Source organism: Halichoerus grypus, chromosome 5 (assembly GCF_964656455.1).
Source record: "Halichoerus grypus chromosome 5, mHalGry1.hap1.1, whole genome shotgun sequence".
Lineage (NCBI taxonomy): Eukaryota > Metazoa > Chordata > Mammalia > Carnivora > Phocidae > Halichoerus > Halichoerus grypus.
In genome coordinates this window covers 178,787,789-178,801,507 of record NC_135716.1, presented here as the reverse complement: position 1 = coordinate 178,801,507, position 13,719 = coordinate 178,787,789, and the positions used below count along the sequence as shown (strand labels likewise).

Sequence of the window (13,719 nt, the reverse complement as noted above, 5' to 3'; positions counted from 1 at the left end):
CTTCCACCGTCATGTGACGCGGGCCCTCGCCCCACCCGTCTGCAGCCACTCCCTGTCTCCGTCCCTAGTTCGAGAGGACCACGTGACACTGTCGGGGCCAGTCACGTGAGGCGCGGATTCCGGGTGGGAGGGGGTTGGCGGAGGGTTCCAGAGTGGCAGTAAAGGAGGGAGATGGCGGGGTGCAGGGGGTCCCTGTGCTGCTGCTGCAGGTGGTGCTGCTGCTGCGGTGAGCGTGAGACCCGCACCCCGGAGGAGTTGGTAAGGAGCGGGCGGAGCCCAGCTGGGGAGGGGGCGGTTGCCAAGGGACGGCGAGAGGGCGTTGCCGGGGGGTGGGGCCAGGCCGAGCTGGGGCCTCAGGTGGCAGCGGGTGGGGCCCGGGCACCGCATCCTAGGCTCTCGAAGCATCTGCCGCGCTTCCCGTGCCCAAGTCTGGGGTCTTTTCTCATAACCCCTCCCTGGGATCTGAGGGAGAATCCAGGCCCGCTGCAGTTAATCCCATCCATGTTTTCTTTTATTTCCATGTGAAAGGAGTTTTGAATGAAACGAGCGTTTTCAAAATGAGCCCCTTCACTGGACTTTGTGCTTATCAAAGCAGCTGGCTTAGTTTCTCCAGCCCTTTCTCACTGTATCCCTCACCTTTTCTGGGTCATTGATAATCCAGCTTCCCTCTGCAAAGGACCCTGGGAAAACTTGAGTTGCTGTGTCCCAGAGTTGACAGGTCCCTCCTTCTGTTTTCAGATTCAGTACATTGTCCGATGGAACCTGAATTTTTTTTTCTCCTTTATCTGGCATGGGAGATCTTTGATGTGTCCTGAAGACAAGAGTGGTTATTTGGAGAACGTATCAGTAGAAACGAAGAGCTCAGCTGCGTGACTATAGATAGCCACCGACATCACCCCCATCCCCCCCCCCAATTTTTTTTTTGAGATCTTGTTCCCATTTGATAATAGTTCTAGATGATTTGGAAATTAGCAACAAATTTCTATAGATACTCTGTCTCTTTCTACTTTTAACCATTTAAGTATTTAACCTTTTAACCATTCTGTGGATCTATTTTTCTAGACCATCCTTGGAGAAACACAGGAGGAGGATGATGAGATCCTTCCAAGGAAAGACTATGAGGTGAGCTTTCTTAGTTGCTGCCTGGGATAACAAGAGCAGTGAGTGAGCTGGTCACTTCAGACAGAAGCTTTAGGATTCTAACGAGAGATGCTCTTTGACTGTCTCTCCCAGGGAGTGAAGGAATAAGAGGTAATTTCCCTCTCTGAAAGGGACTGTTTAACAAGCCCTTTTCTCACCATGACCCCAAAACAGGGTCTGATGTGTCTCTGTGCGTTCATAGATCTGTGGCAGCTTAACCTAGATAGAGCATGTTTGCCATTAAACTATTTGCTTTTACAACTAGAGACCCAGAGTGAAAGCCACTGCAGTGTGTGCTCATAACAGGGTGGGACAGGAGACCTGCCTTCTCTTCTTAGAGAACTTATTTTTCAGATGATTGTTTCCTGCTCAAGGTAGCTTCCTCTGAAGTGCTCTTGATTGTCGTTCTGGTTCAAGTATGGGATTCTAAGAGTGTGTGTGTGTTTAGTAAGGTCAGTGCTGCTGGAGTAAAACCAAGTTTCCTTTTTTATCCTTTAGTCAGTTCCTGATAATGTTTCTGTGATTTTTGAAATAACAAAAACAAGCCATGGTTCTGATAGAGAATTCTTAAAGCCGTTTACAAAAAGAAGCTAGAGAAAAACCCATAACCCCACCCATTAAAAGATAACTGTGAACCTTACTGAATATCCTTTTCCATGCTTACATTCCTGCTGCTTTTTTGAAATAACAGAAGCGAGATTCTGCTACATAGACTATTTTAACATGTTTTCTCCTCAACTTGAAAGCAATCTTTGTATTGCTAATACATTTCTGCAGTATCTTTTTAAATAGAGGAATACTCTTTTATTCCACAGTTTATTCAATCTGATTTTTCTATATGGTGAACTAGTCTTGACTATCTTTTCTTCCTCATCCTTAATTGCTTCTTTGAGCAATTCCAGGAAGTGTGATTAATCTTGTATGTTTAATACATCTTTGAAAATGTCATGTAGAGGGGCGCCTGGGTGGTTCAATTGGTTAAGTGTCTGCCTTTGGCTTGGGCCATGATCCCAGGCTTCTGGGATCGAGTCCCATATGGGGCTCCTTGCTCAGCGGGGACCTGCTTCTCCCTCTCCCTCTGCCTCCTCCCCCCTGCTCATGTTCTTGCTGTGTCTCTCTCAAATCAATAAATAAAACCTTTAAAAAAAAAAAAAGTCATGTAGACTTTAAAAATTCAATATTTTAGGGCAATAACATACTCAGACTAATGTTCTTTTTTAATATTTTATCTTTTGCTGTAGAATTTAGTGGAACTATTAGGATTTATTAGTATAACATGGAAATTTTTAAAAAACTTTCATTATAGAGAATTTCAAACATAAAGAAGAATGGACAGAATGGTATATTGAAACCCCCTGTACTCATCAGTTTCAATAGTCATTCAACTCATGCCCAACCTTGTTTCATCTGGCTCCCATCCCCTTCCCGTATTATTTTGAAGAAAATTCTACACATCACATCATTTCACCCATAAATAATTCAACATGCATCTCTAGAGGATGGACCCTTTTTTTTAGCACAACACAATACCATTTTCATACCTAAGAAATTAACAGTAATGCTTTGATATTAAATACCCGGTGTTCAGATTTTCTAGTTGTCTTATAAATGTCATATAATTTTTTAACGTCCTATAATTTTTAAATTATTATTATTATTTATTAATTATTATTGTTTGAATCCAGTTTCCAATAAGGTCCTCACATTGCATTTGTTTGATTATCTTTTAAATTTTCCTTCAACTTTTTTTTTTTTTTAAGTAATCTCTACCCCACCAACATGGGGCTCAAACTCACAACCCCAAGGTCAAGAGTTGCAGGCTGAACCAACTGAGCCCACCAGGTGCCCCCCTTTAAAATTTTTTATAATCTGTAGATTCCTCCTTCATCGTTTTTTTCCCTTGCAGTTTACTTGACAGAATATTTTTAGGACTCTGAAATTTGCTCTGAAAATTGCCCTACCATGGTATAGTTTAATATGCTACACTGATGGGAATGCTTTTAATGAATCAAAATCAAAAAGCACAGTATCTACTGATGTATTTTCCCATATTTCTAAAATATTTTTCTCCTTACACATAGCTGAGAGGTTTGCAAGAATTAGTATAAGAAGCCCCATATTGTACTGTCACCTTATACTCCCTCATTGAACCCTGTGATGTCACCCTGACTGTGTGACCGTGACTGGAACTTTCTGGCAGCCTTCATCTGTTCCCTGGAGCTCACCTGGCTTCTCTTCTCCATTGACCCAGCTGTTTCCAAGTCTCCTTTGCTCCTTTTACTAAATTTTGTATTTGTAATGCATTTACTTTCACCTGATATGCATACTTATGTAAATTTTATGGGTTGATGTTTCATGTGAGTCATTAATATTTCTCAATTAACTATCTTCAAGTATGAGCTTCTTCAGAATATTTGCTTTGTGTAAGAGCAAATTTAGCTAGACGCTTACCCTGGAAAGTCTGCTCAGATTTTACTAGGGATCAACTAGAAAACCCTTCTGTTGAAAATCTTTCTAAAATGTGCTCTTTCTCCTTCCTGCCTTACTAAGAGTTGACTGTCCCTATTTGACTGATAAGTTGGGGGTCTTACAAGATGTTAGAATCCCTGGTTTGACATCTGTTCTCTTTCTAGATGGTTTGAATAACAATAACCCTCTATCTGTGGGATGGGGCTGTTAACCGTGATGTTTTCATGCAGGTCATAGAGCCTGTGTTGCTTTTTTGAATTAGAAAAAGGCATCCCTCAGAGCAGAGGACTTAGAATAAAGAGCCTCTCCCTCTGGGCCACAGCAACTCCCCTAGCTTGAGGCCCATTGAGGCTGCTGCTTGTGTGAGCACTGAGGTGCCCTTCCTGGTTGAACATGGGCTGCCTTTCAGCCCTGCTTACCCCTGTGGCCACACGCCGTTTGGCTAATACCTTGGGCAGCAGCCCTGCAGGACCCCTATATAAATTTTTTTTTTAATTGTTAAAAAAAATAAATAAAACAAACATCTGTCTCTGTGGACCTATCGTAATTATCTTATTATTATATAGTGTCCTATATTTGGATGTTGGATCATTGATTTAAAAAGTTGCCGGCTGATGCCCCAGGACCTTTTTTAAAAAGGTATTTGGACTTTGGGTATAGATATAGATGGAATAATTGTCAGATGTCACACCTGTGTTTGGCTGACTGCTGAGTCTTGCACGAGTGTGGCCACCAGGCTGGTGTCTAGCTTGTTCACCAGCTGATGTGTAGTTTGCAACAGGTTCAGGAAGGGGAGAACACACAGCAGACCATTTTCCTTTGTTGCCAGACTCCTGCTTCTCTTAGAAAACATAGAAGAAATAAAATTAGTTCCTTTGAATTGTTTCTCAAGATGTCTCTGGCACACAGGCAGATTTTTTGCAGGATAGCTGTGTTCTGTGAAGGAGAGTTGAAGGAACACTGCTATAGATGTAGTTTTAGGAGCTGTGTCAAATCTCTGCCTCTTCCTAACATGAACTGAAAGTTGCTTTTTAAAACAGTCTCCATATTGGTTTGTCTTGTGACTAACCTCTTTCTCGTAGAAGCTAACTACAGGAGATACTTATAATTAACTGATTTTCTAAATTAATTTGGTTCCGGTTGATTGAAAATTTTACACATGTAATGGGATAAGTTGGGTAACACTGGTGGTAGCCGAAGGTCTTTTCAAGTTTTGCAGAAGCAGGAAGCTCAAAGATAGGTAATTGAAAGATTTTCCCAAAGCATGAACCTCCAGCAGCGCTGCCGAAACATTCATGTGTGTCAAGTGCAGACTCCCTTGAGGCAGGTCAGAAGGTCTGAGATTCTGCATTTCTAACCAGCTCCTCCCCGGGGGGCTGTAGGTCCACTGCCCTGCCCACCCACACTTCGAGTAGCAGGAACGTGAAGCTTTATCCCTTTCCAAGTTTCAGTAATTCTTCCTATCTGGTTGTGACCTTTTTGCTCACGTTTCTCTGTCAGAGTTTGGATTATGATCGCTGTATCAATGACCCTTACCTGGAAGTTTTGGAGACCATGGACAATAAGGTGAGTCCCTTATTGATCTCTTGGGACTGAATAGATCTTACAAATGGCTTCTTTTTCCCATCTAAATGCTCCTGTAGATAGCCATACCCCATGGCTTTTAGCCCCTTTCGTGAGATGGGGTTAGCATTTATTCCTTAGACCTTCATCCTGCCACCCAGAGTACCCACTCTTGGTGTGCCTGGCCCAGGCTCTCAGAGCTCATCCTTCTGGCCTTGTAAAGCGCCTGCCATGCCAGACGCCACAACCAAGCTTGCTGTCTCTGTGGAATTTAGCCTAAAACTGGTTGTCCAAGATGTGCTCCCTCCCTGCTGCCAACAAAACCATATAACAAACTGAGTCTGTCTTTCCCTGTGTGAACAGAAAGGTCGCAGGTATGAGGCGGTGAAGTGGATGATGGTGTTCGCCATTGGAATCTGCACGGGGCTGGTGAGCAGGCAGGGCGTGGGGGCCTGGAGGACGGGGTGGGGCCCGGGGGGTCAGAGGGCGAGTCATTTGTCGTGATAACAGAGACTGCCTTTTCTTTTTTTCTTTTTTTCTTTATTCCCCCCACAGAATAATCCTGACACTGTTTTCTGCACTTCTCTTGCTTTCGCTTTATGAAAGTGAACCCTACAACACTGGTATTCTTTAAAGCACTCAAAGGCTTGGTCAGGACCGAGCTCTTATGATATGGTCCTGTCAGGTGGACAACATAGTCCGGGGAGTACTTCATGGAAATTGAGGTCACTCTGTAGGGAAAAAGCAAAATAGTGGAACAAAACCAACCATGACACCCTTTCCTTTAGTGTGGCGTGCCAGTCAACAGGACACCGTCGAGCTCAGTGAATTTATCGTGCTGTCCTGGGCTTCTTTCCGGCGCATTGCTTGTTTTATTTAGAAGGTAGAGCTGGCGGCTGTGGATAGAGGAATATGCCTGAATGCACAGGGTTCTGGGGTCAGCTTGCTCACAGATGAATCACAGACAAGAAAAGATTATGAAACATTGCCAAATTGTGTAGTAGCACAAGGCCTGGAATCCTAACTGCTGACCTAACCACACTTAAAGCTGGGGAAGAGAAACTGGAAAAGTCAGCAGACAGTCAAAATGATACATATCACATCTTACTTTCTATCATTACAGTGTTCAAATGGGCTATCTTCGTCCGTTTGGGCTACTGTAATAAAAATACCAAAGACTTGCCAGAGGCTTAAACAACAGATGTTTATTTCTCCCAGTCCTGGAAGCCGGATGCTCAAGATCAGGGTGCCATCAGATTTGTGTCTAGTGAGGGCCTGCTTCCTGGCTTCTGGCTGTGTCCTCACAGGGGAGAGGGGGCCAGAGTTCTCTGGGGGTCTTTCATAAAGCCAATGATCTTATTCACGAGGGCTCCACGCTCAGGACTTAATCACCTCCTAAAAGGCCCCACCTCCTAATGCCATCACAGTAGGGGTTAGAATTTCAACAGATGAATTTGGAGGGGGGACACAAACGTTCAGCACATAACAGGTTATATTCCTAAGCAGCGGCCTGTTTATCTCACTGGAACTGACTACAAGTCTCATTCTTGATTCTGCATGTTATACCCATAAAATGTAAGCACGCATTTAGTATAATCTAGCCACAAAGGCTGACCAATTTTTATTTTCCTGGCATTTGTCAGATTTTTACTGCAGTAAATTCAGAGGTCAAGGAACATTTTTTAGTTAAGACAAATGGCATTCAGAAGGCCTCTTTGGTAACATTCTATTATGGGGGGAACTTGGGTTGATTTAACTGTTATATTGAAATTTCAGATCATCTGTTTTGCCATATACGTTTCTGGTTGCAAATTTCCCTGTAATAAGCATAATCATGAGCCATCTACTTGTTAGTCTTTCTGCTACTTTCGTATCACACTCCTTTGAACTGCCATTTATCAATACTAGCAACTTCCACCAGTCCCCTCACGTCCCCTCACGCTGCTGGAAGGCAGACTTGCCTTTATAACTCAGCAACCAGCTCCTCTTGCTACTAGCTCTCTTATCCTTCGATCTGTCACAACCTATTGCTTCAGTGTTTAAAAGCCTCCGGGCTTTGGCTTGAGGGAAGGCCAGAGGCCTGAAGCCTTTGATCCTGAATCCACCAAGTCACAAGCCTTTCCAGTTCCCCCGTGAAGCCCAGAGCAAAGACGTGGGGCTTAAAGTGGGCTGGTAGAATATGAGTGGTTTTCTCTTACTTCACCAGGGTAACCATTGGCTCCAAATCAAAATAGTGATCTATAAAGTATAAATAGTAATAACAAACATGTAAAAGCCATAAACACCTGAGTAAATGTTGTTTTTCAAAGTAATACCTTAAGCTATGTGCTTATTCAACTAAGTATCACTGAAGATGTTATTGGAGTTCTTCTTAAACTGCCTCTGGAAAATGCTGAGTAGCCCCTCACAGGATTCCGGGTGATTTCTCTAGTCACGGGACGGTCTTCCTTGGTTTCACATCTTTTCCTGCAGCCTTTCCCTTTGTTTTACTCTCCTTCTCTCAGCTTAGCTGTGCCCCCTTCCTTTGTCCTCTGGAGGGGCGGTGGGGCAAGGTTGGCAGGGAATCTCCTGGCACGTCGGAGTGACCAGCAGGAGACCTGTTCACTCGTTGCCTCTTGGTGACGTGGGTGCATGTGCCAACCGGGAAAGGCCAGGGGGGCTCACAGCTTTTGAGCGAAGTGCCTGCGCCACAGTGGGGCAAAGCTGTGTGATGGTTCGCTTCCTCTTCACAGGTGGGTCTCTTTGTGGACTTCTTCGTACGCCTCTTCACCCAGCTCAAGTTTGGAGTGGTACAGACATGTATCCTTCTCGCGGTTCTTGGTGTTCCCGGGTGTCAGCAGTTCCTGACCCTGCTTTCTTGTCTGGAGAATAGGAGACATGATCTAGTGAAGAGCTATTTATTAACCATTCAGCTTAAGTTTTTAGTTATCGTTAAAGGACACAACAGGAAGACTTTAAGAGAGAGATACTTGTATTCAGGTTGGTGAGACACAAATACCACAAAGATGCCCGTTCTTCCCAATCATCTACGAATTCAGTATAGTTCCAATCAAAACTCCCAATAGAGTTTTTTGTGGAACTGGAAATTTCTCTTCCTAAATTTGTTGGGAAGAGTAAAGGGCCAAAAGTAGTTGGGACAGTTTTGAACAAGCATGGCACTTGCCCTACTCCATGTCATAATTTAAGATATAGTCACTGAAACCGTGTCCTATTGGTGCAGGAATTCCCAGTTAGGCCAATGGAAGATAACAGAGGAGCAGAAATTGGCTTGTACATATAGAGAAGTAGGGAGAATGACAGAGTTAGTGTTATAAGTCAGTGAGGAAGAGATGGACGTAATAAAGATGCAGGGACATTGGTTTCCATCTGGAAAAATAAAGATTCCTACTTTGTACCATAAATTAATTCCAGATGGATTGAAGATGTAAATAGGCAAAACAAAACTCTAAGAGACTATGTGATGTCATGAGAAGGGAATAGTTTCTTAAAACTCCAGGAGGCACAAAGTGAAAGGGAATATAGATCCGTAAACTTGACCATGTCAAAGTAAATGTTTTTCATACAAACAAAAAAACCCCAAGCCACGACAGTAAAACACCATAAGGAAAGTGGAAAACAAATCCACAGCCTAGGAGAGGTTACTCACTGTACATTGAAGAGACAAATAATTAGTATCTAGAACACTAGAAGAACTGCAGCTCAGTAAGAAGAAAGCCCAAACAGCCCAGTAGAAAAATGAGCAGAGGATGTGAACAGGCAATTCTCAGAAGAGGAAAATGGAATGGTCAATAAATAAACCTGTAGAAAAGGGCTCGCCTCACCACTAACCAAGGAGATGCAAATTAAGTAGATAGCAAGTACACCTCCTCTGGCTCCCGAGTCCCTCTTTCTCATTCGGACCTTGGACATGTACAGAGATGTTTGTTACAGCTTTGCGATTGCAGAAAGGTGAAATCACACAAAATGGGAGAATGGAAAAATTGTAATGTGTTCATATGGTATAGTTTTATGCAGAAGTTAAAATGAATGGACCAGAGCTGTGTATATCAACATGACTAATTCTCAAAAACTTGATGTTGAAGGAGAGAAAAAAGTGTAGAATGTGCGTGCATAAAGTGCAATCCCATTATTTTAGTTTTAGAAACACATACAACAAATGGCTACGTCTAAAAATACACAGGGAGGGGCGCCTGGGTGGCTCAGTTGGTTAAGCGACTGCCTTCAGCTCAGGTCATGATCCTGGAGTGCTGGGATCGAGTCCCACATCGGGCTCCCTGCTCAGCAGGGAGTCTGCTTCTCCCTCTCACCCTCCTCCCTCTCGTGCTCTCTGTCTCTCACTCTCTCTCTCAAATAAATAAATAAAATCTTGAAAAAAAAAAATAAAAAAAAAAAATAAAAATACACAGGGAATGGGGTGCCTGGCTGGCTCAGTTGGTAGAGCGTGTAACTCTTGATCTCGGGGTTGGGGGTTCAAACCCTACGTTGGGCATAGAGATTACTTAAAAATAAAATCTTAAAAAAAAAAAAGACACACTATAATTTCAGGTTAGTGGTTTTTCCCAGGGGAGAGAGGGAGGGAAACAGGATTTTTTTTTTATGGTATCTAACATTTTAATTTTTAAAACCTGGAGCAAATATGACATAACACCAAGATTTGTTAAAGTGAGGGTTGTGGGGGGAAGGGCGTTTGTTGCTTTTTATGACGTTTGAAGTATTGATTTGAAATGTTGGGGTGCAGGAGCAAATGGTCAGAAAGGATTCTTGAGACGTTTTGGGTGCAAAAAAGGTGGTTTTATTAAAGCACAGGGACAGGGCCCATGGGCAGAAAAAGCTGTACGGGGATTGTGAGGAGCGACTGATTACATACTTTTAAATTGGGAGGGGTTAGGGATAGTGTTAAGTCTTTAAGGAGTTTGGGAAGCAAGGTTTACAGGACCTTGAGGGGCTAGCTGCTCTTAAGATAAGGTTATTTAGTACTGTCTGGTAAAACCTTTGTCATGAGACCCTTCAGAAGGATATCAGTGGGCCATATGCTTGGAGGATGATTGCTAACCTGTATGTTGGGGAGGGTGGGTAGAGATAAAGGAAGTTTCCAAAGGGATTTTCATATGTTAAAGACGACTTACAGGACCCTGGAGGTTGGGCGAATATCAAGTTTGCCTTTAGCAAAGCAGTAATGTTGCGGCAGTTGAGCTCCTTGAGAAAGGTCATCTGCCTGCCTCAAGTATTTGTCGATGGGCTGCAAGTTGTAAGGAGATTTAATTTTTTCTACATTTCTTTTGCCTTTGTTCTCCACATCCATATTTCATAATTTAAAATTGGTTCCCGGGTACCTGGCTGGCTCAGCCAGTGGAGCATGCAACTCTTGACCTTGGGATTGAGTTTGAGCGCCATGTTGGATGTGTAGAGATTATTTAAAAATTTAAAATTATTTTAAAAAATAAATAAAGATAAACTTAGAAAATGGTTCCTGATATAGACGATCTCTCAGATGTGTTTTTTGTTTTGTTTTGCTTAAGATTTATTTATTTGAGAGGGGGCATGCAGAGGGAGAGAGAGAGAATCTTAAGCAGACTCCCCACTGAGCATGGAGCCGATGTGGGGCTTGATCTCATGACCCTGAGATCATGACCTGAGCCGAAATCAAGAATCATGACTGACGCACAACTGACTCAGCCACCCAGGCGCCCATCAGACAGGTTTTTTTCTTGGGTTTACATATAGAGAACAGGAAGATGTGCAGTAAGCAGCCAGCATGTTTTAGAAGAAGAGATGCTGCACCGTTCCCTACTGGTGGTGGTAGGAATGCCCCTGACAGGCGAGCATGTTTGCCTTAACCCCGGTTCTGCAGCGGTGGAGGAATGCAGCCAGAAAGGCTGCCTTGCCCTGTCCCTCCTTGAGCTCTTGGGTTTCAACTTGACCTTTGTCTTCTTGGCAAGCATTCTTGTCCTGATCGAGGTGAGGCGGTGTGGGTGTTGGCATTTGGCTGATGAGGGTTTGGATTCCTCCATCCCCACTTCTGGAATGTCAGGAAGCTGAATTAGACTTGGGATATAGATTCCTGCAGAAAGTGGCCTCTCCTACACTTAGAGCTGTTTCTGAAAGTAAAGGTTTCCGCCTCTGGTAGGATGACAGAGGAAAAGTCCAGATTAGGAGGGTGGTTCTCAGCCTCGGCAGCACATTAGAATCACCGGGCAACTTTAAAAATGACTCTAAGTAACTTGAAAATACTTCAAAACTAACTTTAAAAAATAGCTGCTATCCAGCTCAAGTGAATGAGATGAGAATCTCCAGAAGTGGAGTGCCTGCGTTGGTAGATGCGTGGCCCCCAGGTGATGCCGAATCACCGGGACTTGTTAGGAATGCAGCTGAGTCAGAAACCCAGGGTGGGGCCCAGCGTCTGTGTTAACGGGCCCGCCAGGTGATGCTGATGCTGCTAAGGAAGAAGGGCAGTTCCCCCTCGTCAGCGGGTTGTTGTGGCTAAGCCACAGAGCTGGTGGATTTCGAGTTCACGGGCATCCTTCTCTCTCCTCCCTCAGCCAGTGGCAGCAGGTTCCGGGATACCCGAAATCAAATGCTATCTGAATGGTGTGAAGGTGCCCGGAATTGTCCGTCTCCGGACCCTGCTCTGCAAAGTCTTCGGAGTGCTGTTCAGTGTGGCTGGAGGTGAGGAGAGTCTTTCTGACTTTTAGCCTTCCAAGTATTCCAAGGGGTGAAGGTGACAAGAAGCACTGTGTACGTAAATTAGGTAGATTTGGATTTGAAGGGCCTGCCCTCAAACAGATACCTGCCCTGTTTGTTGATGGATAATGTAGACGCTGTAAGTTACCAGTCGGATACCTGACTAACACACGTTTAGTTTTGAAGTGGAATGACCCTTTAGTTGGTTTGTGGAGTTTGCTTTTAGCAAAGTCAGCAAGCTTTTTGTGTAAACAGCCAGACAGTAAATATTTTAGGCCTGATGGGCTAAGAGGCAAAATGGGAGATACGATGTAGGTACTTAAACATATGTAGCCATTTCAAATAGAGCCATGTGAGAATGTAAAAACCATTCTTCGTTCTCGGGCTATAGAAACAGGCATTGGGCCTGTCTTGGCCCACAGGCTATGGTTTTCTGAGTGCTCATATTAAGGAGTATTTTTTCTGATGTGATGAGTATTTGAGTTTTTCTTTTACAAAGTCACGTAATCATCTGTGCTGTACAGTTGTCGAGAGACCGGTCTACTTAGCAAAGGTCTCCTAACCAAGACAGCTTTCTGTGCTGACTGATGGTCTCCCCCTTTTCCACCTGTTCCCAGGGCTCTTTGTGGGGAAGGAAGGCCCCATGATCCACAGTGGAGCAGTGGTAGGAGCCGGCCTCCCCCAGGTAAGAGCTGATGGGCTGGGAGGATACGTCCCTCAGAGGGGGCCCCTGGGGAGGGCCGTGTCCATGGTGGAGTTTGTAACATATCCATTGGGAGCACCTAACGTGGCCTTGGAAGCTGATGGCCATTTGGGTTGATGTGAAACTGTTCCGTCACCCAGCAGAGAGGGTAACTGGTACCCCCGGGTTTTAACAAGGCCCTACTGAGTACTTGGAGCAGCAACGGGACAGAGAAAGTCTGTTCAAATGAAAGTCACCTGGTGCGCCCCTAGCCGGTGCTGAGCACCTGCCCATCAGGCAGTTGATGGATCACCTCCGTGTGGCCAAACCCCAGGGTGCTGGAAGCACCGACCGAGATGGCTCCAGGCCCAGCTCTACGGCGAGGCCATTTGAACGAGCCCCGGAATACTAGCCGCTGCTTTAGCCGACATGCTCTCTGGGCCAGACTCTCCGTGCCCCAGCTTCTTTCTTCTTTAAAGCCACCTCAGGGGTTTGGTTGTCTTCGTCCTCCGCATCCTCAGTTGAGGAAACTGAGGCTTAGAACTGGCTCGGGACTCCAGAGCCCCCTCCTTCAGGGTTTCGCAGACTCCCCAGCTGCAAGCTTGAGACGTCTCTGTTCCTCTGAACCGCCCCTTGTAGACGGTTAGCTCGGTTAGCTCTGGTGCTCTGCGGGGAGGGAATCACCGTGGCTGCGGGTTATTGGCGCAAAGGAGAGAAGACTCTTGTCCAGAGCCCGTCTGTTGGTCTCTCTTGTTACTGCGTCCCCTCCCTCACATCAGGCACCGGCCTCCCGGAAGTGAGCTGAGAGGCGGAAGGAGGCCAGGTGAGGACGAGGCAGCAGCATGAGAACTTGCTGGGCTCATTGGACCCTCGCCGGTTCTTTGGGCCCCTTCCGTACCGACATCCCCTGAGCAGAGCCCACTTCATCTTCTGCAGCAGCTTTCGGTTCCTCCCTCCACCCGGCAGTTTCCCCTTTCTCTGTCTGACTTGTTGACTGTGTACCAAATGTGATTTCCAAAGATCCTAGAAATCTGGGGGGCAGGAAAAGAAGTTCCTTCCAGAAGTAACGTCTTTTTTTTTTCCCCCACGTTGCGGTTCTGGCCTCTTGCAACACATCTGCCTGGGTGTGCTCAAGCAAAGGGAACTTTCTGGTGCCTGGGATTCCTGCAGCTCTGGTCCTTGTG

At 45.0% G+C, this 13,719-nt stretch overlaps 1 protein-coding gene across 4 annotated transcripts in view; it reads left to right on the top strand.

Annotated features, from left to right (window-relative positions):
• The first annotated feature begins 95 nt into the window (after positions 1 to 95).
• The window catches only part of CLCN6 (chloride voltage-gated channel 6), a 30,334-nt gene continuing 16,710 nt past the window's right edge, over positions 96 to 13,719 (top strand). For 2 of the 4 annotated variants that reach the window (XR_004910008.2, XM_036069509.2), the window contains exons 1-8: positions 105 to 258; positions 1,063 to 1,122; positions 5,110 to 5,175; positions 5,536 to 5,601; positions 7,905 to 7,971; positions 11,024 to 11,130; positions 11,712 to 11,838; positions 12,471 to 12,538. Coding sequence is in view for 2 of the 4 variants with exons in the window: in XM_036069509.2 (XP_035925402.1) it covers positions 172 to 258; positions 1,063 to 1,122; positions 5,110 to 5,175; positions 5,536 to 5,601; positions 7,905 to 7,971; positions 11,024 to 11,130; positions 11,712 to 11,838; positions 12,471 to 12,538 (648 nt within the window). In the remaining 2 variants the exon portion in view is untranslated. Of the gene's footprint in view, positions 259 to 1,062; positions 1,123 to 5,109; positions 5,176 to 5,535; positions 5,602 to 7,904; positions 7,972 to 11,023; positions 11,131 to 11,711; positions 11,839 to 12,470; positions 12,539 to 13,719 lie in introns of all 4 variants that reach the window. The other 2 variants (XR_004910012.2, XM_078073791.1) reach the window with 2 other exon arrangements.